Source organism: Vigna radiata, unplaced genomic scaffold (assembly GCF_000741045.1).
Source record: "Vigna radiata var. radiata cultivar VC1973A unplaced genomic scaffold, Vradiata_ver6 scaffold_70, whole genome shotgun sequence".
Taxonomy (NCBI): Eukaryota; Viridiplantae; Streptophyta; class Magnoliopsida; order Fabales; family Fabaceae; genus Vigna; species Vigna radiata.
In genome coordinates this window covers 1009124-1033587 of record NW_014542367.1, presented here as the reverse complement: position 1 = coordinate 1033587, position 24464 = coordinate 1009124, and the positions used below count along the sequence as shown (strand labels likewise).

Below are 24464 nucleotides of genomic sequence, written 5' to 3'. Positions count from 1 at the left end.
ATTTTCAATATATATATATATATATATATATATATATATATATATATATATATATATATATATATATATATATTATGAAGGTCTACTTGATTTTTTTTTAATTTTCTTTTTAATTTGTATACCGTTTTCAAAATGTAAATACTTATTATGAAGCTAGACATTTTAAGTCTTCTAACAATATAATTGTTTTTCCAACAATATACCACAACTATGCCATTATACTACATTTAAATCAAATACACCACTTCTTTTCGATTCGTGTACCGATGTTATTCGTTGAACAACTTTTTGATGATTATTTTTATCTTTGGTTTCTTAAATTTAAGAAAAGAAATGATAATCTTAACTTAATTAACTTTATCTAACATCTTCCTATAGTATCTCATCAAATTTTCTTGAAAAAAAAATCTCCAACTCATTTTAATGATTAAAAAATAATTATCCATTCCCTTTTATTTTCTCTTCTTATTAATAACAAGTTAATCTTATTAATCAAATATTGTATCTAATATTAGTTTATTTTGTACTATATTTTTACTTATGTAGAAAAAGTAAAAATCATACCGACGGATTAACCACTACTATTGTTTTAACAAATCAAGGGTCTAGATTTTGAAGTGAGCAAGAATCTAAGTTATTATATTCTCAACTTGGGAATTTCTTTCTCTACACGTCATGTTTTCTTCCTATACCCCAATAAGCAAAAGGAAAAGTCAAATTTACCCTAAGTTTTTTCCCTCCTCTTCTCCGTACCTTCCTCCACCTTCGTCTCATCTTCTTGTTCCACCTCCACCTTCACCCAAATTTCCTCCATCTCTGTCTCCATTCCATTTTCTTCCTTCACTCTTCTTCACCTCCACATCCGCTCCATCTTCTTTAAAATTATGTAAAACCCTAATCTTTCACCTCTTTCCCCATTTCCTAATATTTCACCACTTTCCTACTTCCTGAGAAGTGAGATGTCCCATGTCCTTTAAACTCTTCTCCCACAAAGCATTAATGTTATTCTCCATATGCGAATTGCGATACTGTGTAGTTCTTAATAGAAATTTGTATTAAGAATTATATAAAATGTAATATAATTTGCATTATACATTGTATAATTTAAAATATAATTTATATTTTAGATTATTTTTTAAAATTGTATATACTATCTAAAATGAAATTTGTATTTTAGGTTGAATAATTTAAAATATATAATTTACATTCTGGATTTATTTTCAAATTTGTTTTATAAATTTATAATCTGAAATATAATTTTTTTGTATTATGAATTATATAATTTAAAATGTAAATTTACCGTATTATATAATCTCAAATGTAATTTAAACTTTTTTTAAATTTATATTACAAATTGTATAATTTAAAATGTGAATTTATATTATGAAGTATATATATATATATATATATATATATATATATATATATATATATATATATATATATATATATATTATAAAATTGGAATTTTAAAAGGTACGGGTGCCCACAAAGAAAACATGGAAGTACTGGAAGAAATTCCCTAATATATAAAACCATGTTTTAAAGAAAAAAAAGTGCCATAAAAAATAAGCATATTCCTAAACGCTGTAGAGCGTATTTTGATTGTTGGAAGACCAAATCGAGGAATTCAGAAAAGGGAGCCCCGTTCGTTCTTCCCGTTCCGTTTCGGTTCCCTTTTCTCTTCTTTCCGATTGAAATTCCTTTTACCTTTCCAATTACCTCACAATTCTTTTCCCTCTGATCACAAGAGGTTGGGTCGATCGCTGAACGCAGAAGATGGGAATGAAACAAGTCATTAAAAGCCTCGACGCGTTTCCACGCGCCGAGGATCACTTGTTGCAGAAAACCCAATCTGGGGCTCTTGGTATTGCCCTTTTGGCTTCCAATTTGTTTTATTTGAGTTAGTTATTTGTCTGTGACTTTTTCTTGAATTTAATGTTAATTTTTGCATTGTTGTTTTTGTTGCAGTATCCGTAGTTGGTTTGATTATAATGGCCACATTGTTTGTGCACGAGCTGGGTTACTATCTTACAACCTACACTGTTCACCAGGTTTTTTTTTTTTTTGTTTTCTGCACTCATGAATTGAAATTGCATTATTAAACAAATATTATGATTGAATAGATAATTAAAAATGTTTTTGACCTGTGCAGATGTCAGTGGACTTGAAGCGGGGGGAAACTCTTCCAATTCATATTAACATGACGTTCCCTTCTTTGCCTTGTGATGGTTAGTTAGTGAGCTGTTTTGGTCTGTTTGATTTCTTTTTTTCTTTTGGGTAATGATGTGGGGGTTGTGTGTGTATGAAATTCTGAATGTTTGTTCTCTGTGTTTGAGGGCAGTTTTGAGTGTAGACGCCATTGACATGTCGGGAAAGCACGAGGTGGATCTTGATACTAACATATGGAAAGTAAGTTGGTTTGTGGTTCGTAATAATGTACCACGTTTGAAGTGTTTTGAATGTTGTGTCGTGTGTTTGCTGAGGTGTAGTGATACGTCAAAGTATATATTTAGGATGTAGTGCCGAAACTTGAAGGATGTCATTGAGATGAAGAGATATGTCTAGGCCCTGGGTGTTGGGATGTGGTGTGATAGAACCTTGTAATGTATCATTGAGAGGTAGCAATGTGTCTTGATGTAGGCCAAAGGTGCTTCATGAAGAGGCCTCAATTTTTGAGATGAGTGTTGCTCATGTATTGTTGAGTGTTCTGAGCTAATTGGCAGGCTGTGTACTGTGTTGTGGTAGCGTTTTATTATAGGTGTCACATTCTTGAGATTTTTAGTGGTGCTGATGCTGCAGATTACCAATCTGAAGTTGTAGTGGTATGCCTAGCTTGAGAGAGAACAATGAAAACATTTATATATATGTATAGATTCATTGTTTTAAAGGCTAACCAAATTATTTACTCTAATAATTAGGAAATTTTATCATTGTATTTATCATATTAATTTGTTAATTGTCTAATTGAGAGACAATGTTCATCATATATTATTTGTGCATCCTAGAATCTCCAACATGTCCTTTCATGCTAAGGACTGAATATCTCAAGTGTGAGACTAGATATTCGTGGGTGGTCTAATAACAGGTGGCATGATAGGCCCAATAAACTTTGCAAAGATAGGCTTTGATACTTAGAAAATTTACTATTATGGTACAAAACTTGCCTATAAAGCGAGGTTTGCATTGACCTATATGTTGTAATTTGAAATATCTCTAGTTTATGTGGAATTTCCAACTGTGCACAATGATTATTATCTTGTGTCAAGTAAATTTATCTAATAGTTGTTACTTGTTAAATTCTTTTATGATTAATAATTATTTACCCTTTGTTTGAACTTGTTGTAGCTTCGCTTGAACAGGGATGGCCATATAATTGGCACTGAATATATATCCGATCTTGTTGAAAAGGAGCATACCCATCATAAGCATGGTAATTGTTAGAATATTTACCCTATTTATCATTATTGTATCATAACTACCCTATTTTTGTATTAGAACTTTCTTATATATAGAATAAGAGTGAAAGGGATCTTTCAAGTCCTTGAGAATTATTTTACAATTTCAATCTCAAGTTTGTATTAGAGCAGGTGGTCTGAATCTCTTCCTACTCTGTCTTTGTTGCCGCTAGTGGCCCCGTGGCCTCTATCACCGGCAGCCTTAATAATTTCATTTTGTCTGAAATACCTCAATGAGCAGTCCCGCTCTCCTAATAATATCAAATATTTCTAGTGCCTTTTTTTTAGCTGTTTCCCTCTGTCTGCTGTTATCCGTCGCCAACCACCGTCCATTGTCCTGCCGCTAACCACCATCCGTCGTCGTCCGCCGCCATCCACCGCCACAGTTTAGTTTGACGACCAGTGGATCTGGATCTCCTCCTTGAGCGATGGCCAACCCCGCCGGTCTAGAGGGCTAGTTCTCATCCAGGGGCCGCCACACGAGCCACATTTTATGATGTCCGCGGCCGCTGCTGTCACATTTTCTCTGGTGATGCTTGGGGTTTTGTGTGCCTCGAGGAGCTCGACCCATTCTTGGTGGGCGCTTCCCTATTCTACTCTGGACACCTCATCTCGCTCGACTTCTTTCCGATCAGTTTCGAGTGTGTGTTCCTCACGTGCCACCTTTCCATGTTAGAGTGACATTGCGCCACTGTCAGTTGTCTCGCAGGAGCCTCCTGAGTTTGTTTTTGTCCTTGTTTCTTTGGTTCAGTGGCTATAACTTAGACCTTGGGTTTTCTCCTTTGATTGTTTTAGAACACAAAGTCCTCCAGATCTCATCTGTTTCATCATTGTCTGACTTGCCGAATCGTGCTGTGTCCATATTTACCCGTGGTTCCTAATTTCGAAGTCATGGTATTCTGAGTTTTCTCTCTTAAAACCCTAAAATCGAAAATCCCCAATTTCTTGTTTTCGTTTTGGAATAGTGGAGGCATGTCTGCTTCTTCATCACCCTCTTTGCATCACCTAACTACCACCAACGTAGTCATTCAAGTTCGTTCTTTGACGCACCACATAATCCAACCATGGTTATCCTAGTGGCATTTTGGTTTCTTCTTCTCCTTGTACGCCACCATTGGTTTTCTTCTCCTTTGGTCACTCCAACCTGTCTTTGGCATTTCAAGGGTGATGGTGAGCCTTGCGCCTAGGCTTGGTGCCTATGAAGGAAGCAACCCATTGTGATAAGAAATCTGTATTTTTGGATTTTGGGTATTTTCTTGTTTGGTTGTTGTTTGAGAATGCAGGGTGATGAAAGAAATTGGTAGCTGAATGTGTTTTTGAGTGCTCCACGTGAGGCTTAAAGGTATGGAGATTATGGAATTGAAGACTCATGATCTCTTCGTGAATGGAAGTGAAGATGGGATGAGAGAAGTCTTCTCGAGTAAGAAAAAAAAAACAAAAAAACTCTCTGTTTCAGCATTGTTCCTTAGCCTCCTGTGTGTTTAGCTTTGCATATTGTAGCAATTGTGATGTTCCTGATGGCTCGTGTCATTTATTTACGAGTCTCCAAGGAGAGTCCACACCATCAGCTGTTTAAGACCAAGTTATTTCAAAACGAAAGTCATGGATTGAAGGTTGCTCATGGCAGGAGTGAGAGTCTATTTCTGGCAAGATTCAGAATCTTAGTCAAACAATTTCACCATCCCCTTATCAAATTTGTTTTTGTTTGTCATTGGCGTGCCGTCATTTCCATCGTTCACAGCGAGGGGGAGTATTTTTCAACCACTACAGGCCCCATCAGTCAGTGATGGCAATTCCTATAGCTTGTCTCCTTTAGCCACTACAAGCCCCATCCTTACTCGATGGCAGTTTAGTCCTTGTAGTTTTGTCGCTTTCAGCCACTGCAGGTCCCATCAATCAATGATGGCAATTTAGTGCATGTAGTTTTTTGCTTTTAGCCATTGTAGGCCCCATCCTTACTTGATGGCAATCCAGTCTTTGCAGTTTGTCGTTGTCTACCACTACTAGCCGTCATCCACTTTTGATGGAAATCTTCTTTAACAAAGTCATCCTAGTTGAAGGTTCATGGCGCTAGTTGAAATTTCGTGGTTGTCCACTATTGTCCCATATTATTCTCCATAAGCTTTTGCGTCTCTTTGGCTACGTTGGTTTGAGTTCAATTTGATTTACAGACATTCTCTCTCGATGGTCTGAAGCATACATGCATCTTGGTCGAAGCCAAAGTTACCATGTCTATTGTCTCATTCGAGACAAGTTGATTTTGTTGGATAAAATGACCAACTTACATATGTACTATTGACCAAGTTCCTAAAGAGATCTTGGATTGAGTTTATTTGTTCTAAGCTTGGTACATATAATTTGTATGCTCCAGCTTGAGGGAGAGTGTTAGAATATTTACCCTATTCATCATTGTTAGAGTATTTACCCTATTTATCATTATTGTATCAGAACTACCCTATTTTTGTATCAGAACTTTCTTATATAGAGAATTAGAGTGAGGGAGATCTTTCAAGCCCTCTAAAATTGTTTTACCGTTTCAATCTCAAGTGTAATTTCTTGTTGCTTTATGTGTATATGGTTTAAGAAGTCTATTTTAAAACTTCTTAATTTATTTATGCCTGGATTCAATTCATTTATTGAGTATTGGGTTCATGTCTATTATATTTCTTTGGCATGATAAAGAATGCACTCCTACTAATTTTTCAAAATTGTTTGCAGACAATTAGTCATAAATGTTTGAATGAAGATACCTGTTTTAGTTTATATGTTACTTGGCTATGAGTAACTGTTCGTATAAAAGTCATTCCCGTTCATCCAATCAAATTGCTTAAGCTCATAGGAGAGTAGGTTCTTGGCATGGTATTAAAACATCTGTAAGATTATGATTATGTGAGCTATGGTTAAGTCTTTTTGATCTCTATTCTTTCAAATGAAAAGTTAAATTCAGGACAAAGTTAAAGAGCATATGCATTAGCCACAAATCGAGCCCAAAAAATAAGATTCTTTTGTTGTGGGTTTGTTACATATAAAAACCCTTTATGCACCTTCACCAAATATCTTAAACTTTAGGTTGTTTGATTTTTGAATGAAACTATTTCTTGTTAAACCTCCAGCTGGCTCTTTCTGCTTCACAAATTTCTATTGGCAGAATAAAATGATCAGAGTTATGGAAGTTGAGGAGTGTAGGATGGTGAGTGGGTTGCCCCCAATCAGAGACAAGGATCTAATATCAATGGGGACTTTAGAAGTTGGAATATTTAGTATTGCTCCAGATATCCATTCGCCTCTGAATTTGTAGTATGAGTAAAAAGTCATTACAATTTGAGTACTAGGTTTTAGTGGTAAAAATATTATCTACAGATATGAGGGCATTATCTAAAATTACCTAAAAAGACTATAATAATTCTTCGTAGTCTGAAACCTTATGAATTAATATTTATATCTAAGTACAATTTAAATCAAATGTAAGGTCAGAGATTTAATTTAATTTGAATTTATGTAAGGGATCATATATACATAATATAGAAAATATGTAGTATTTTACATATTATCAATGACATTAAAGGTCAGATATATTATAAAATTTTGATACTTAATATAAAATAGAACAAATTATTTTGTAGGTCTTTGAATTATTTGACAATTTTTACTTAAGTTCTCAAGGTTCTTTTTTTAGTTTTAAATTGGATCCTTGAATTTGTATTTGTATTTGTTTTTTAATTAGGTTCTTTTGTCTAATTGTCATTATGATAAATGAACAATCTGGCACAATTGTGAGTTTGCAATAAGGTTGTTGTAGTGTGAAGCTTGAAGAGACTTTTTATAGAATACTTGGGTTGAGTGGACCTAGTGAGGAGAGAATACTTGTTGAAGAACCCAGTAGAAAATATTAGGTTCATCATCTGAACTTGAAGTTGCCAAAATATTGGCATGGATAGATGGAAATACTCAATGCAGATATATAGGGTTGAAAATAATAGAATTTAGGGATTATTCAGTTCAGGGATATTGATGATACATAGGGCAATTATTCTAACAAGGATAATTCCTACTTTTTGTGCCCCTATAATCTTTTGCTGTCATTGCTACTGGTATATTATTTCCTTCAATAGCATGGACTTTGTTCATAGTTTATGAGAGATTTTTAGTTTTGTATAACTTCAATTCTACTCTAATCTCCTCTTGCGACCCATTCGAAAAGATCCTCATCAAAAACTGCCTGTCCAACCCCTAATAACTCTAGCAAGTCTTTTAAGCTATGATATAAATTCAGTCACCGAATTCTCCTGCATCAGAGCACTTGAGATTAATAAGAGAGAATCTTAAATTGGAGGGCTTGAAAGACCCCTCCTATGATCTTCTATTTATAATGATAGAAAACTGATACAATGAGGAGATAAGAGATCAAAAGTCCACCCTAGACTCCTAGGTACAACTCATAGAGTGCACTAGATTCCGAGGTACAGGACTAGGTACTAATCATAATTACAGCTGATAAATGGTTCCCGATGCACTACTTATTACTTATTTCAACAAAAGCCAACACCAATTCGAAAGGGTCTCCCATCAAAACTGGTTGAGAACTTTGAATGAGCATTTTGAAACCAAACCAAGATTGGTTTGGGTTGCGCATTTCCCACCATGAAACCGAAATAGCCATTGCCTTCCATGGCCACCATAATTGCTACCACTTTCTCCTCTTCTTGAACCCCTCTCAAATGGAAAAAGGCGATAAACTTTTCTTATCCATCCCACAACATCTTCTCCCTCAAATATAGAAATATCCTCCATTTGTCACAATTCTTGTTTTCCAAGGATGTTGCACTCACAAATTCTTCTTGTACACCTTCATCAAAGACACTTGTTCATAGAAATTGCTGTGCTCACACTTTTCCCACATCCTTCTTTCACAAACCTTTTCCACAAGTCTCTTCAACTGAGCCATTCGAGAATCTTGTTATAAAAATCTGGCTTCCAAATCCACATCCATTTGGGATAATCTTGCATTCAAAACCTTCAAGTAGCTCAATCCTAGTGGCTAGAGTCTTCTCCAACGCCTCCACTCTTGATTCCATCATTCTTGTAGTCATCGTGTGTAATAACCTGCAAAGCCTGGATTGAGCTTTGATACCAATTTATAGAAACTGGATCAGAAAACTCAAAAAGGCAAAGAACAGTTGAGAAATAAAGCTAACAGTTGTGTATAAAAGTTTAAAAAGTACAAAATTTTACCTGTACACTTCTGGCACTTTAAGGGTCTAGAAATCTCCCACGGACCAACTATCTTTTCATCTCTCTCAAGACCCGAAGAAAAAACCTATATTACAAGCTTCCCAATGGAACAATATAACTACTAGCAGATTTCTCGGCAGTTTGAATCAAATCAATTAGCTGTCTTTTCTTTCTCCTTTATTTCTTCTTTCACAGACCTTTGTAATAGGAGGCGTAACCTAACATAATCTGTCTTCTAAAGGACCCTCTTTGGATGCTGCACCAGTTTATGCCTTCACATGGTTTTCTGATGAAAGACTGGAATAGCTTGGTTATCACAGAAATTTCATAGGGTTTGTCTTTCCAAACCTCAAATATTTAAAAATCTGTTCCAAATGTATTATTTCACTGGTTTCTAGGGTGATTTGCTGTTCAGTGCCGTTTTTAGGCTCTAACTGGATTGTTTCAATCTTTGGTCCCTGATCTCTCTTTTGAAGGACCCTCTTGTTTGGATGCTGCCCCAGTTCCCTTCCTGCTGTTTAGTGATTGCACTTTGCTGCACCTTTCTTGTTTAGTGTTTCTGCATTTTCTTGATTGTTCTTACCCTGACCTTGGTTTATGCTCACATATTCTATTAGTCATATTCTAAAGTCAAACTGTAGTTTAACTAGTGTGGTTTTCTGGGCTAACCATTTCATTGTGTATATCATATTCTTGTTACATTTTTTCTTCACTTACAGCCTTGTAAAAACTGTGAACAGATGATCATAAAGATCATGATGAGCATTCAGAACAGAAGATTCATTTGCAAAATCTTGATGAATCTACGGAAAATATTATCAAGAAAGTGAAGGAAGCAATAAAAAATGGGGAAGGATGCCGGGTATGAAAAAATTCCAATATATGAATTACTTTTGGTGAATTTGTGTTCAATATTCAAAATTCTTAACATATTTTTTTATGATATTAATCCTATTGTAGGTTTATGGCGTTTTAGATGTTCAAAGGGTTGCTGGAAATTTCCATATTTCAGTACATGGACTTAATATATATGTTGCACAAATGGTAAAATATTAATTTTTTTTCTTAATCTTGTATACATATAGGATATGTTTGGAATAGCTTCGAAAAATAAATTTTATGTATAATCAATTACTGATATAATAAAATCAGAATCAGTTTTTGTTTGGGTAAGTTTGAAGTGGTTAAAATTACAGTAAGAAATATGAGAAATATTTGATGATATCATCTTTAGAATATTTTAGTGTCTTAGATGATATTTTAAAATATTTTAAATTTTATGACTTATTTTCTTATTTAATTAGGATCTTATTATTATAGGAATATCTTATTATAATTAGATTTATCAGAATTTGATTTTTAGGCATATCATCTCCTGTGATAAACTGCACTATTCAAAAGCACAAACTATACTCACGACAATTTGTATCAACCTGCGATCTTGTGTGGATCTAACGACTTCTCCAAGATTGAAGTACTTGAGATTAAATAGAAAATATATTTCTAGAGGGCTTAGTTGATCCTCTCACAATCTTTTATTTATAATAAAGAACTGATACAAGAATACATGGAAGATTAAGGAACTGCTCTAGACCCAAGGTGCATAACTAGATACTACTATAGATACAACTCAGAAAAGCTAGCACACTACACCCTAAGTAGGCTTAATTATGATACATAGATGTAACTATTCTAATAGAAGTTTTGTGAGATTCACAAGACTAAATTATTTTGTGAAAATCAAGCAACCCTTCAAATTGTCTCTACTCCCAAGTTCCATAAACGAACCCAACACAGGAACTGATTGTCATTTTTTGGGTACGTTGATGTCCAAGGAAATTAATACTGAATTAATGTGTCCAATGATCAGATCGTCTATGTTCCGACCAAATCCTTAAGGGGACCTCAAACTCGGTTCATATGTTACAACCTTAGTGCATAGAAAAAGCTTTTTGTCTTCTAGGTTATTTTGTGAAAGTTGTTTTGGCCGTGCCTGTCTATCCTATAGGATCCTAGGTGTAGGTCTTTTGTTAGCTTTTTTGGTCTTACTGTTCAGATTGAATCTAGGTCTAACAAACTAACACTCTTTGAACTGTTTACGTAAAGTACTCTAATATAGAGTCATGTGTCTCAAGAGTATACAGTACTTTACTAAAGAGTCACATATATCCTTTAATCTTTAATATAAGAAGTCAAATAGTTTTAGCCATTAGATTAGTTTATTTTAACGGAAGATTCGGTGTATGTCTTCTTTACCTGGTGTTGACGGATCTCATCCCATGTGTTTATATATGTGTAGTGAGAGGGACGGTAAGAGAAGCTCCTGTTCTATAAAGAGATAAACCTTCTGTTTAGGGCCAAGCCAAAAGATAGCTTTCTCTCCTGGATATAACTGAATTGTCAAGGCCAACTATAAGAAAAAGACCCCCACTCTAGATGAACAGTTACAATGCTGAAACTCAGCACTAGTTGGGACTTCCAAAAACCATTACCACGTATTTGCAAATTATATCCACTTATTCAGGGATATATTTTCCATTTATAGACTTAATTCGGAATACGCACATAAATTTATTCCAATATGACTTTTTTGTACCTTGTATGACCTTCCTGTCTAAAATTTGCTTAGAAAGACGTCTGTCGAATTGATGAATTCTACTATATCTGATAGTTAACTCAGTTGTGATGGCTTTATGCAGATCTTTGATGGAGCAAAGAATGTGAATGTTAGTCATGTCATCCATGATTTATCATTTGGCCCCAAATATCCAGGACTTCACAACCCACTTGATGACACAAATAGGATTCTGCATGATACCAGTGGAACATTTAAATATTATATAAAGGTTTGTGCTTTGAGCTCTTAGTAATCTTTCTACTTAGCCTAAGCAACAGTGCAGGTGGCCGTCATTACTCCTCCATGCTGCTCTGATAGTTTGGAGGATGCCAATTATCTATTTTTCTCCTCCTTTTCCTTTGTCTAGATTGATTCTTGCCTGCCTTATGATGAAATGGGTTGTCAAATATTTGTTGCGTCCTCTTAGTATAGCCGTGTACTGAGATCCAATATAAATCCAGATAATTGAATTGGAATTGAATTCAAATATATTTTCAGAAAGTTCAGTTTTGAATTTTGTAAATATAAATAATTCAATGATTTTAAATTCAAATACATATTTTCTAAAAGAAAATAGTTTGGATGTTTATAAATTAGTTTGAGACCAATTTTAAATTTGGTATTGTGTTCAAAATCGGTTTGAAATCTAAAATAGTTTTAATGTAAGTGTTATACTTACTAAGAGTTAAGAGTTAGAAAAAGAAAAGTTCAAATTTTTATTTTATTTTATTCTCACCCTAAACCAAAGGCATGCAACATGTGATATTATGTAAAAAGTGAGTGCAGTGCTTGAAAGATATACACACGCATACACGCAAAAACTTTCATTGGTATTATTCTTTTTTTTATCTTCAGATTGTTAATAATTATGAAATTGAATTACGTGATATTTACAAAGTATATCCTTTCAAACCATATTTTACATATTTTTAGTTAATATTTATCTAAATAAATAATATTTATGATAGGTTCTTAATCAAGAACCTATGATAAGCACACTTCAAAACTCACACGCAACCCACAAATATACTGAATAGCCTCTGTTATTCAATATCAATCAATGGGATACAGAAAGTTGAGAGCTTAACCTCCTCCGCTCAAGACAAACAAGTTCCTGACAAAACAAATGAATTCACTAACTACCATCATCTACAACTAATCTCCCTTTATATACATGATCCTCTTAGCCGACCCTCCTAACTGCCTTGGCAGTTAGGTTGTGTAACTGTTTTTCTCCTACTATATACAAGTAGAGGCTTAACAATTTATTTACCTTTTTGTGTGATTTCATACAATAAAGTTTCACAATAAATATCATTAATTCTTATTTTACCCTTTTTATCATCCACGTTAGCTATTGTAGTCCTGAATATGGTTGAGTCTACTAAACTTTTTCTGTTCTTTTCCTTTCTCCCTCCCTACATTTATTCTACTTTGAAAAATCTTCGTAGTCTTTGGTGGTTCTCCATTTCTCTTGGATGTAGTTAAATCCACTTAATCAAACACTTTCAAACTGTAAAGTAGCCAACTGAATCCAGAATTTGTAGGCAGAAGTTAAGATTGTTTGTTTCTATTTTGTGGAAATAAAAAACTTAACAGCTATCCATCAAGTGCCAATGTTCACAATATATTCCTCTTGAAAAGCCAAAGAGTCTGAGTGCACAGAAAAGAACACTTGTAATGTTCTGGTTGAAGTGCAAGTGGCCAATATACACTAGCAAGTACCAACACAATTGAACTTTAAGCTTACCATTCCTTACCAGTAGAACTCATAAAAGGGCAAAGACAACACCAAGATCTGAAAGAATTCAACCCAAGTGGAATAGCAAGGTTGGATGCATATTATAGAACCTGGTCTGGTGATTCTAGCCTGTAAATGTACAAACAACATGGAATTTTTGCTGGAAAGAGCTGGATTTCTAGTTTTCTAAATTTTGGTCTTGGCATCCAGATTTTGAGTCAAATAGAAATTTAACTTGTATAAAAACCAACATATTCTTTATTTTGTAAAAGAAAATAGCGAGATTCTTGGGGGTGAATTCCATGTTTAATTTGCACAGCAGAGAAAATATTTATATTAAGAATCATAAATGCAAGGGTAATTATAAGTAAATACAAGAATATAAAGGTACTCTAATTAACATAATTACATAAGGTAATATGCCTTAAGTAAATTTTTTATATTGAAATCAAGCATCAGTTTATGATTTTGGTTTTTAGCAGAGTTGCTCTTTGTAGAATGCTCAATACAATCACTCCCTCGGATTTAAAGTCTGGTTTATATATCCTCAATTTATAGTACTGCTCATACTTCTTTCTTATCAGCCACAATTAAGTAAAGTTTACTTTGAATGCCCAACTTCTCTTCCTTTAATCTACTGGAAAAACTAGCAACTCCTGAAGTCAGAATTGAGGGTATTAATAATCACATAATCCTTAATCTTTAGTATAATTTAGTGACTGTAATTTATAATTCCAGCATCTATTTTGGTAAAATTCATAAATTTCCTAAACTGATGCAGGTTGTTCCAACCGAATATAGATATATCTCAAAAGAAGTTCTACCAACTAATCAGTTCTCAGTATCAGAATATTATTCACCAATTAATCAGTATGATCGGACTTGGCCAGGTTCGTTTTATATATTTAACATTGGCTTTGTTCATGTTTTGGTCTAGATCTTCATTATTGTTCTCCATTTATACTTTGCATGCAGCTGTCTACTTTTTGTATGATCTATCACCCATTACTGTCACTATCAAGGAAGAGCGCCGGAGTTTTCTCCATTTTATTACTCGGTTATGTGCTGTGCTAGGTGGAACCTTTGCTGTGACAGGTTTTGTTCTTAATTACTGACTCTACTGTTCTTCCATTGATCATTGCATCCATCCACGCGGTTGGCCTATATTTTTCCGCCCCAAAAGTGAATTGTTGTTTTAGGTACTCCAGGGACATTAAAATAGTAAAGTTTCCGCCATATGATCATTTCTGCAGGTTTTAGTATAGTACTTAAGTCAAACCACATTAGTTGATATTATTTCATCTAAAGGATTGCAAAATTATGATAAGATTTTCAAAAATTAGTTCTGATATCATATGTTAGTTCTCTGGAGTCTTTATCCGCTCAAATTCTTCCTGCCGCAGTCTTCTCTGTTTCTTTGACTCACATTCTTGTCTAAAAGCTTATGTATAATGACAGGAATGCTTGACCGTTGGATGTACAGACTTATTGAAGCTCTGACTAAATCAAAGTCTAAACGGTAGATCATGAGAGCCACTATACGTCCTCAACCAAGGGATTTCAGGCACTGTATGGAGTTTACTGTCGCCAATTATTTAGAAAATATTGGTGGCACAGTTTAATCAGGCATGAGATTTTAAACACGTGTTCATACAGTTGCATGTATTGTCTGACATCAATGACTAGCTGATCCGATCCTTTTCTTTTGGATGAATGTTTTGGGGTTTGATTTAAGTGTAGACAACATTGTACAACATTGTCTTATCAATCAAGCCTGTGAAATTTACGTAGTAGAACCTCAAATTTGGAATATAGTGATTATGATAGGTTGTCTATTTCTCGTAGTTGTGCAAGTTCATATTTGGATTTTCGTGATTGTATTATTCTAAAGTGGCACAGAGGATTTTTCTGTTGGAGCACTTTGTCTAGTGTTACCAAGGAAATTTTAAGGCACTGCACTCAAAAGAGACTGGAGTATTTAAGTCAGTTTGTATTAAGTTTTTTAGTGTCAAGAAACCTAGATACTATCTCAATAAATAATCACAACAAATTTATGAATTTTCAGTGAGAAAACAATTTTATTGAATGGAAATACACTAAAAGCAATAATCAACAACAATATACAAGATAGATATTGTCTTTGTAAAAAAACACTCAATAACCACAAAAATAAACACCTCTCCTTAAAAGACATAAAGGAAACATAACTAAAAAAGGAAACCGTCAACTACTAAATAAAAACTACCCCTATCTAATATGAAACTGCTCTTAACTTCCACAACCAACATTTATTAATTGTCATGTTTATTTTTTTGACGTAAACCTTTCAAGACCTATCAATATTGGCAAGGGTTTGAACAACTTTGCCTTCAACGTTGGAATTAGGAAATTAATCTCTAATCAGTGCTTCGTCTTCTTAAGTTGAAAGATCAATCAAACACAAACAATTTATACTGGTTTGACTATCACAAGCATACATCCAGTCCTCCTTCAACAACCTTAGTTGAAAGGAATCCACTATAATGATTGAGTATACAAGAATACAAAGACAACCTTCTCAATACACTCCACTCAAAATCAAAATAGCAACCCAAGAGATGAACACCCTCAATCTCTTGCAAATACAAAGAGCAATCCCAACTCTTAACCCTTGGCTATACCAGCACAGGTACATAATACAAATTGTTTGAAAGAACCTAATCTTTAACACACTCTCCAAGTGAAAATTGAATTAAAACCACTTTTTCTCAAAGTCTTAAATGAATCTTGATGTATAATCAACCAATGAAGTTTAGATCCTCCAAAAATGCTTCTTAATATCACATGTAATCAAAGCTCAACAAGAATGCTAGTATTTAAAAATTGTAACGTTATTGAAATAGGTTTCAAGTCACATATATATAAGATTTCCAAATTCTATTGCATTATACTCGATTATGTTAATTTCATAATCAATTATGCTTTTTCTCTGTTTTATCAAATTATCGTATGTATGTAATGATTATTTAAACACTTAAGCCTATTACTACTTCATTTAACAGTCTTACCAAATTAGGCTATTTATGTGATGGATTATACTATGTTCTTTGTTTTAGTCAATTATCAAACTTATGTAATCGATTATTTCAACACTTCATATTAGCTATCCATTTGCCATCCTTAACAAATTATCTCACTTATATAATAGATTATATTTTTTCTTTGTTTTAATCGGTTATGTATCCTGTATAATCGATTATAACATAGCAGTTTGCCCTTGTTAGCTTTCTAAGTGATCTAGCTAAATCTTATCAGATTATATACCTTGTTTAAGATTATCAATCTATTTTAAGCTTGATTCATTCAACATTAATGGAATTACATATCTAGCACAAACGTGATAAAGATTTAAACATTTGTTATGTCATTTGTTGTGCAAGAAACCATTAATGATCATTTAATTGTTCATCATCAAAAACTAAGATATAAAGGGTTTAAGCTCCCTCTATCAACAATCTCCCCTTTTTCTATGATGACCAACAACAAACCATGTTTCCAATTACTTTCCCCCTTTGGGCATAGCAAAAAATGACAGAACAAACAAGTAATATGGAATACATATGTGCTAAAAGCATCAAAATGACTTACAAACCATTGAAGAATATGATGCTCCCCTTATCAAAAAGAGTTAAAGCACTATAAAAGTGTGTGAGAAATATATGAATATCATCAAAATAAAGATCAACTCAATGTAACAGTTTCAAAACAGTATATCAAAGTAGTTTAACTTGTATAAGAGCAAATATGTTGATTTCACATGATATATCATTTGATATTAAGATCATTTTTCAATACTCATGTAAGGTACAAAATGTAGATAAAGCAATGAGTATTATTTTTAATACTCATTTCCTATGTTTTTCTATGTTTGGGGATTCTGGTTCTAGGTTGTGTTTGTTTGAGGTTTAGGCTCTAAGTTTTGTGTTCTCACACTAAGTTATTTTCTGATTATCAATCCATTTTAATGTTATTTGATTAAACTTCAAAACATGATAACTTTTTGGTATATAGACGATTTTGTCTTTAACAATCTCCCCATTTTTTATGTTTAACAAATGCACATTTAAACAATGTAGTCATTCTTAGTTCAACTTTTAGTTTTAAGTCTTGTGTGTTTTATACTTTTCCTGTTTTTATCTTTTTCATACTGTTAGTGGACACAGATATAAATATAATCAACAAATAAAGAGGTAAATAAACAACAGATAAATAAAATAAATAAACAATCAAAAAATATACAACAATCACAATATTTTTATTAAAACAAAATAGATTACATGAATGTAATCATGGACTCCTAAGATGAACTCTAAGAATATGCATAAAACTCCCCGTGATTCTATGCTATCCTAACTTCTGGTGTACTCCCCCTGAATACATGCTCCTAGATGTTGATGCGTCTATTCTTTCTTTATTCTCTTCCTTATTTGATAAACATAAAAAAAAGGAGAAAGAAATAAGGGAAGAGACCTCACAGCCCGACATTGATGGTTCTAGTGGAGGGAGAAGAAGAGAGTCAGAAAGGACGACTCAACCACACAAATGGAGGAGGAAGTAGATAGAGCAATGGAAACAAGAAATGGAAAGGTCAGATGGAGCCAAAGAGAAGAGGTTGAAGGTGAGGAGGTCAGGTGAGAAGGGGTGGTGGTAAAGTGGAGGAGGAAATGGGTGTTGGATTATCATGTTCATCTTGTTTTGGTGATCGAATGAGATGACAATCACGGTCAAGAGGTTTGGAAGAGGGCTTCATTGGTTTGGAACATTGAAGGTTTGGAGACTCAAGGAGTTGAGAGGACATGACAATGAGAGAGGAATTAAGGTTTGGAGAGAATGAGTTGAGAAGATAAGAAGAGAAGCAAATTTAAATAAAAGAAAAAGTTAGTCATGGGAGATTGATCAGTCTCGTCCATTTAATGTGGTTAGTATGGAGATATTTGAAAGAGATTTACATCTATTTGAATACCAAGATATTTTAGAAAAGTGTTAGTCAACAACGGATAGGAATAGGAGGAGCGGTGAAATTAGAGATTTAGGTTTTCGATAAGAGGAGAGACAACGACTTGAGAAGATAGAAAGGCTGAGGGATTGATTGACACACATAAGATTTTTGGCAAATAGGAGAGGGTTTGAGATTAGGGGATCCTAAGCAACTTCTAGTGACAGGCTGAGTACTTAGACACGCCTAATGCATAGATGCAATTGTCTAATAGACGATTTTGGTAAAATGACATCTTGTGGACTACATGTCCTAGGCGATTGACTCCCTAGACTACTATGTGAACACTATATGAACACACTGAACATATTTAAATCAAAATTCTTTCACCATTTTTCATACCAATAAGGATTATTAGATGATTAAGTTTATCTTCAATTAATGGCTTAGTGAAGATGTCAGCAAGCTGATTTTTTGTGTTTACATATTGTAAGTCCACAGTATCCTTGTTAACATGATCTCGTATGAATTGATTCTTGACCTCAATATGCTTAATGTGTGAATGCAATGTGGGATTCTTAGACAAACTAATTGCAACATTATTATCGTAGAAGATAGGAATCGTACTTTGAGTCCTTGATACTTTAGCCAGTGTTGATATTCCACTAACCTAGCAAGTCCTTGATATTCTAGACAGTCTTGAAAAATAAACCCTTATTTCCTATAGTGTAGAATACCCAGAAGCTTGTGTGGAATCACCTTCCTGATATGCTTGAAGCAAACGAAGTTGGTTTGTGCATCTTCATTGCTTATCCAACTGGAGGGACTTGCAAACCTGACTCTTTGGGTGGTCTTCTTGACACATCTAGACGAGAAAGCCCTGGAGATTTCAGATTCAAGACGATCTCTTTTTAGAAAGTGGACTTGATTCAAGATGTAGAGAGAGTAGGGTGTAAGAACAAATTAATCGATTTAAAGAGTTAACCTAGTTGATTAAGCTTAGAGAGAAACCCATTTGAAAACTTGAAAAGCCCAAACATAACCAAATCTAATAGAACATCTTCTTTAATTAACAAATTAAGTTCATTTCATATCACAGATTCAGCATATAGAGAAAACAATAAAAAAGTCTAATCGATTACATTATTTTCATAACAGATTAAATCATAACAGAACCCATATTTAGGTAAACAAAGAAAGCATTGAGAAAAAGTTCATCGATTATATTATTTTTATAATCGGTTAAAACACGCAAGCATGGATTTCTACACAATGTTTTCATTCCAATCATCCAACATTCATTACACAAATTCAAATAATTGTAGAGAATATGATTGATGCATGTTTTGTCAAAATTAAAGCTTGTTACCATACTTGGTGATCTTAAGGAGTATATGATTCACTTTTGAGCTTTCCTTAAGCCATTGTGTCTCCACTTCATTTCAGTTTCCTGCGAAACAATTGAAAGGTTTGGTTACAGGTACCCAAATGAATTTGGGGCTTTTACTGTTAGTTGCCTATTGTAGTTCCATTAGGATCCATTTGAATTTCCCTTTAGGAACACCAACATTCTTACAGTAGCAAGCATTGGATAAATGACTAATGTTATTACAATAAAAGCAGGATATATAAGAAGGTTTGATAATATCAGAAAATTTCCTAGCATTGATTTTATTACTTTTACCAGTATATCCTATTACTTGCTTATTGATCACTCTTCTTTGGGAACCTAATGCAACTTCAAGGTTTGATCTACCTAGAGTTAATTTTGATAGAGTACTTGTAAAATATTCAATTCTTTCTATGAGATCAGGACAATTTAAGCATTCTTGAACCCTTATTTTACTCTCATTTTCAGCCTTCCTAGATGATTGTGTAACAGATTCAAGTTCTATTTCTAGGCTTTCATTATCATTCACAAGATTTTCAATTCTCTTCTCTAGATCTCTCTTTTCATTCTTCTATCTATTAACTCGATACTGCATTTTTATTGCCTCACCATGTAACTCTTATAAAGCATCAAGCAACCGATAGTACCTGTCCTCAATAGACTTGTCATCAAAATTGTTGGCACTACTATCTGAACATACTGAACCAGCCACCAAGCATAGATTGGTCTCCTATTCCAAGCTTTCACCAGAGTCAATTGAAGAGCAATTTGAGCTTCTATCTTCCCAGGTTAATTGGCCTTTTTTTTATTGTGCTTTCTGTTGTCTTGATGGGTTCTGTCATCCAACTTTTGCTTTAAAAATTTGATCTTTTCAAAAGCTTTGCAAAAACTTTGGTTTTCTTGAAACCAATAAAACAAGAATGATGAATTGACAATAAAGGAGAAAATGATAGAGAAAGATTAACACAAGCAATTTATACTAGTTTGGCCAAGCCTACATCCAATCTTCCTTCAACAACCTGAGTTGAAGGGGATCCACTATAATGATAGAGTTACAAGAATACAGAGATATCCGCTCTCAATGTACTTCTCAACCCAATCAAAATGACTATAGCAAACAAAAGGTGAACACCCTCACACTCTTACCAAATAGAGTTCAATCACAACTCTCATAACACCTTGAGAACAACCCCAACTATCAATTAGAACACACGTGACTCTCTCCCCTAGCACACCTGCACAGGAACACAATCCTCAAATTCTAGATGATGAAATTGATCTTCTAAGTACATCCTAGTAGTGCAGATTTAATCAAAACAATTCAGCTTCAATTTCTTGATAGAATCCTGATGTGTAAAACCCAAGTTTGAACCTTGATTCTTCAAGACTCTTCTTAGACGCTCCTGTAATAAAAAAATAAATGAAAATGTTAGTTATGAAATTGATTGCAACTGAATTCGTTTGAAACAGTGTGCAAGACATTTATTATAGGATTTTCTGAATATTAACGCATTTTAATCGATTACAGAATTTATGTAATCTGTTAAGCTTTTCCATCTACTCTAAGAGATTTCTTTTGTTTTGATTTAACAGATTAAACAGTGCATGCAATCGATTATACAAGTTTCATAAGCCAATAATAAATTAATTTGACCGTTATAAACAATTAAGGCTTTAAATGAAATTGATTTTGACAAAAGAAATAGACTTAACCGATTATGAAACTTATGTAATCGATTATAACACTTAAGAAAATTTTCAAATCAATTTTCATTCTAAATAGATCAATACACTAATGAAACATATATTAGCATAGCAACGTGTTTTAGTTGATTATACAACTAATGTAATCAGTTATTACATAACTATTTTCCCCTATTAAGCATACAAATGATCTGGAGAAATCTAACAGATTGTATAAATTGCTTAATCGATTATTTCTTCAAGAAATAAAATGTTCAATATGTTTTAAAGAATGATTCATCAACAAATAATGAATACAAATATCAAGAACAAACATAATAAAGATAATGCAATTTTTATACCATTTGTTGTGCAAGAATCATAAAATCATTTTCTTGTGCCTCAAAAACATAAATATATAGGGTAGGTATAGCTCCCCATTCACAATAAGATTAAAATATTATAAGATTATAAGATTATAGGCTTAATACCTCCATTGGTCCTCATATTTGTATGACAATCTCAGTTTGGTCCTCAAATTTTGAACTGTCTCAATTGGGTCATAATTTTTGTAAAAATACACACATTTTACCCTAACCGTAAAGTCGTCTCAAACGACGTTAATTGATGCTGAGATGAATTTTTTATTGTAGGCTTAATTCCTCCCTTGGTCCTTATGTTTGTGTGAAAATCTCAGTTCGGTCCTCAAGTTTTGCCTCAAGTCCTTATGAAATGCAAACATTTTACAACATTTTACCCCAACCATTAAGTGTATTGAGACGGCATTAACTTTGAACTGAGCTGTAATTGTTTTTTTGTTTTAAAATCATTAAATCCACGTGGCTATGATCTTTCTTTTTCCTTCCAATCACTTATCACACTTTTTCCTTAAGTCCTTATGAAATGCAAACATTTTACAACATTCTACCCCAACCGTTAAGTGTATTGAGACGGCGTTAACTTTGAACTGAGCTGTAATTTTTATTTTTTTTTTATGTTTTAAAATCATTAAATCCACGTGGCTATGGTCTTTCTTTTTCCTTCCAATCACTGATCACATTTCACTCATTCCTCCACCCTCAAACCCTCAAACCCCCCGACTCACACCTTTTCTCCCTCTCAAACTAAAAAATGTCGCCGTTGTCGACAGTTCAAAAATTATGACCCAATTGAGATAGTTCAAAACTTGAGGACCGAACTGAGATTTTCACACAAACATAAGGACCAAAAGAGGGATTAAGCCTAAAATAAAAAAATCATCTCAGCATCAACTAACGCCGTTTGAGACAACTTAACGGTTAGGGTAAAATGTGTGCATTTTTACAAAAATTATGACTTAATTGAGACAGTTCAAAACTTGAGGACCAAACTGAGATTTACACACAAATATGAGGACTAATGGGGGTATTAAGCCTAAGATTATAAGATTATAAGATTGTAAAATTATAAAACTATAAAACTCTAAAACTGTAAAATTATAAAACTATAAAACTGTAAAACTGTAAAATTGTAAAACTGTAAAACTGGAAAACTAGAAAACTGTAAAATTGTAAAACTGTAAAACTGTAAAACTGTAAAACTGTAAAACTATAAAACTATAAAACTATAAAACTATAAAACTATAAAACTATAAAACTATAAAACTATAACTATAAAACTATAAAAGTATAAAATGATAAATGCTGAGATTGTTGACAACACAATATCTATATCACTCTGGTTTTTTATGATGACAACACATTTTTAACAACACATATATTGTTGATGTGTTACATGTTCTTACTTATTTATTGATATCTTGTTTAACGTGCTTTTGTGTTTATCTTGATATGTGAATGCACATTTATTGAACTTGTATATGTTACATCATATCTGGTTGCATTACACATGTTTTGGAAGAAGAAAACCACATGCACTCTTGTGAACTTAAACTGTGTAGCAAAGCTGATAGTTAAAGTCGACTTCATTATTAATTAGATCGACTGCAACTGAAAACTTTGTACCGATTTTCAAATACAGTGCTATGTGAGATTTTGCATTGAAAAGAATTTCAAAATGAATTGTTGTGTCGAAGTCGACTATGTGCGCCACACATTCACTGTATTAGTTGTTTGATTTGAAATTTTGTTATGCTCATGAACAGTAACGACTATATTTTTAAAAGTTAGTTGAGCATTGAATTAGAGTCAACTAAAATGAATGTGGAATTAATTGTTTGACTGAGACGCTACTATTTTGAATGATCTGTTATAACTGTCATAAGACAATCGACTATATTAGTAGCATATTCGACTACAAGAGCGTCTGATTTATAGAAATCTATAAATAGAGGAGACCTGGTCATTTTAAGAGAACTTTTGGAAATCTAATATTCTGTTTTAGATTGTTCTTTGTTATTTAGAGCTCCAAGAACTCATCAAGAAAATGGTGGTGATCTTGCTTTGAAGAGTTTCTAAAGGAGATTGAGATTGCTCTTATTGCTTGATCAGAACCTACAAAATTGAGGTGTTTCTGGGTTGATCAAGATTCTTGTTTACATTCCGTGGTGATTGCTGGACCTGTTGTGATTACAGGGGTTGGACTTGTGGAGTCTAGTACACTTTGAGGATTGTTCAAAGTGGGTTGCAGATTGTAGGAGAGGAGATATCTTGCTGCAAGTCTTACTGTGTTGTTTGCCTATATTTTGGTTAGAGGGTTAAAGAGGTGTTTTATATTTTTGACGTGGAGGTCTTCTATAAAAGCCTTATTGTAAAAACTTTGACCATTATAGTGCATTTGTTTCCTGGTACTGGAAGGACACTAGATGTAGTCATTGAGGCCGAACCAGTATAAAAACCTGCGTTTGAATTCTCTATCCTTACTCTTTTACATTCAGTTGACTTTACAATTCACATAGTCAACTTTGATATTCCGCTGCATACAAATTTCTATTACTTGCGATTCAAGAAAGTTTATAAAGTTTCATACTTTGTGTAAAAGATCGCGAAAAGACTCTGATTTTGAAAACCCATCAATCCACCCCCTTTTGGTGTTAAAACGAAGTCTACCTGTTTTCCAACAATAAAATCATAAAATCATAGAATTAGAAAATCTAAAATCATATAATTATAGAATTATAAAATTATAAAATTGTAAAATTTTAAAATTACGGATAGGTTTAGAATTTTATAATTTTATATTTCTATAATTCTTTATGTTTATCGTTTTCTATTATATTTTTATAATTTGATATTTTCATAGTTTTATCATTTTATTGTTTTATAAATTTATAATTTTATAATTCTATATCTTTATAATTTTATAATTTTATATTTCTACAATTTTATAGTTTATAATTTTGTTATTTTATAATATTACTATTTTTTTGT

At 33.1% G+C, this 24464-nt stretch overlaps 1 protein-coding gene across 1 annotated transcript; it reads left to right on the top strand.

Annotated features, from left to right (window-relative positions):
* Positions 1-1540: 1540 nt before the first annotated feature.
* LOC106779988 (endoplasmic reticulum-Golgi intermediate compartment protein 3) lies at positions 1541-15013 on the top strand. Its single transcript, XM_014668214.2, has 11 exons — positions 1541-1867; positions 1972-2054; positions 2156-2231; positions 2345-2412; positions 3349-3433; positions 9431-9552; positions 9651-9734; positions 11390-11536; positions 13830-13938; positions 14024-14143; positions 14507-15013. The coding sequence occupies exons 1-11, from the start codon at positions 1780-1782 to the stop codon at positions 14569-14571; spliced, it is 1047 nt and encodes a 348-aa protein (XP_014523700.1). The 5' UTR covers positions 1541-1779; the 3' UTR covers positions 14572-15013.
* The last annotated feature ends 9451 nt before the right edge of the window (positions 15014-24464 follow it).

Excerpts from the sequence above, each read along its gene's own strand:
- LOC106779988 (XM_014668214.2), top strand. The coding sequence starts at position 1,780 with ATGGGAATGAAACAAGTCATTAAAAGCCTCGACGCGTTTCCACGCGCC. Across the intron at positions 2,413-3,348 it reads TTGATACTAACATATGGAAA|CTTCGCTTGAACAGGGATGG; the intron begins GTAAGTTGGTTT and ends AACTTGTTGTAG. Across the intron at positions 9,553-9,650 it reads AAAATGGGGAAGGATGCCGG|GTTTATGGCGTTTTAGATGT; the intron begins GTATGAAAAAAT and ends ATCCTATTGTAG.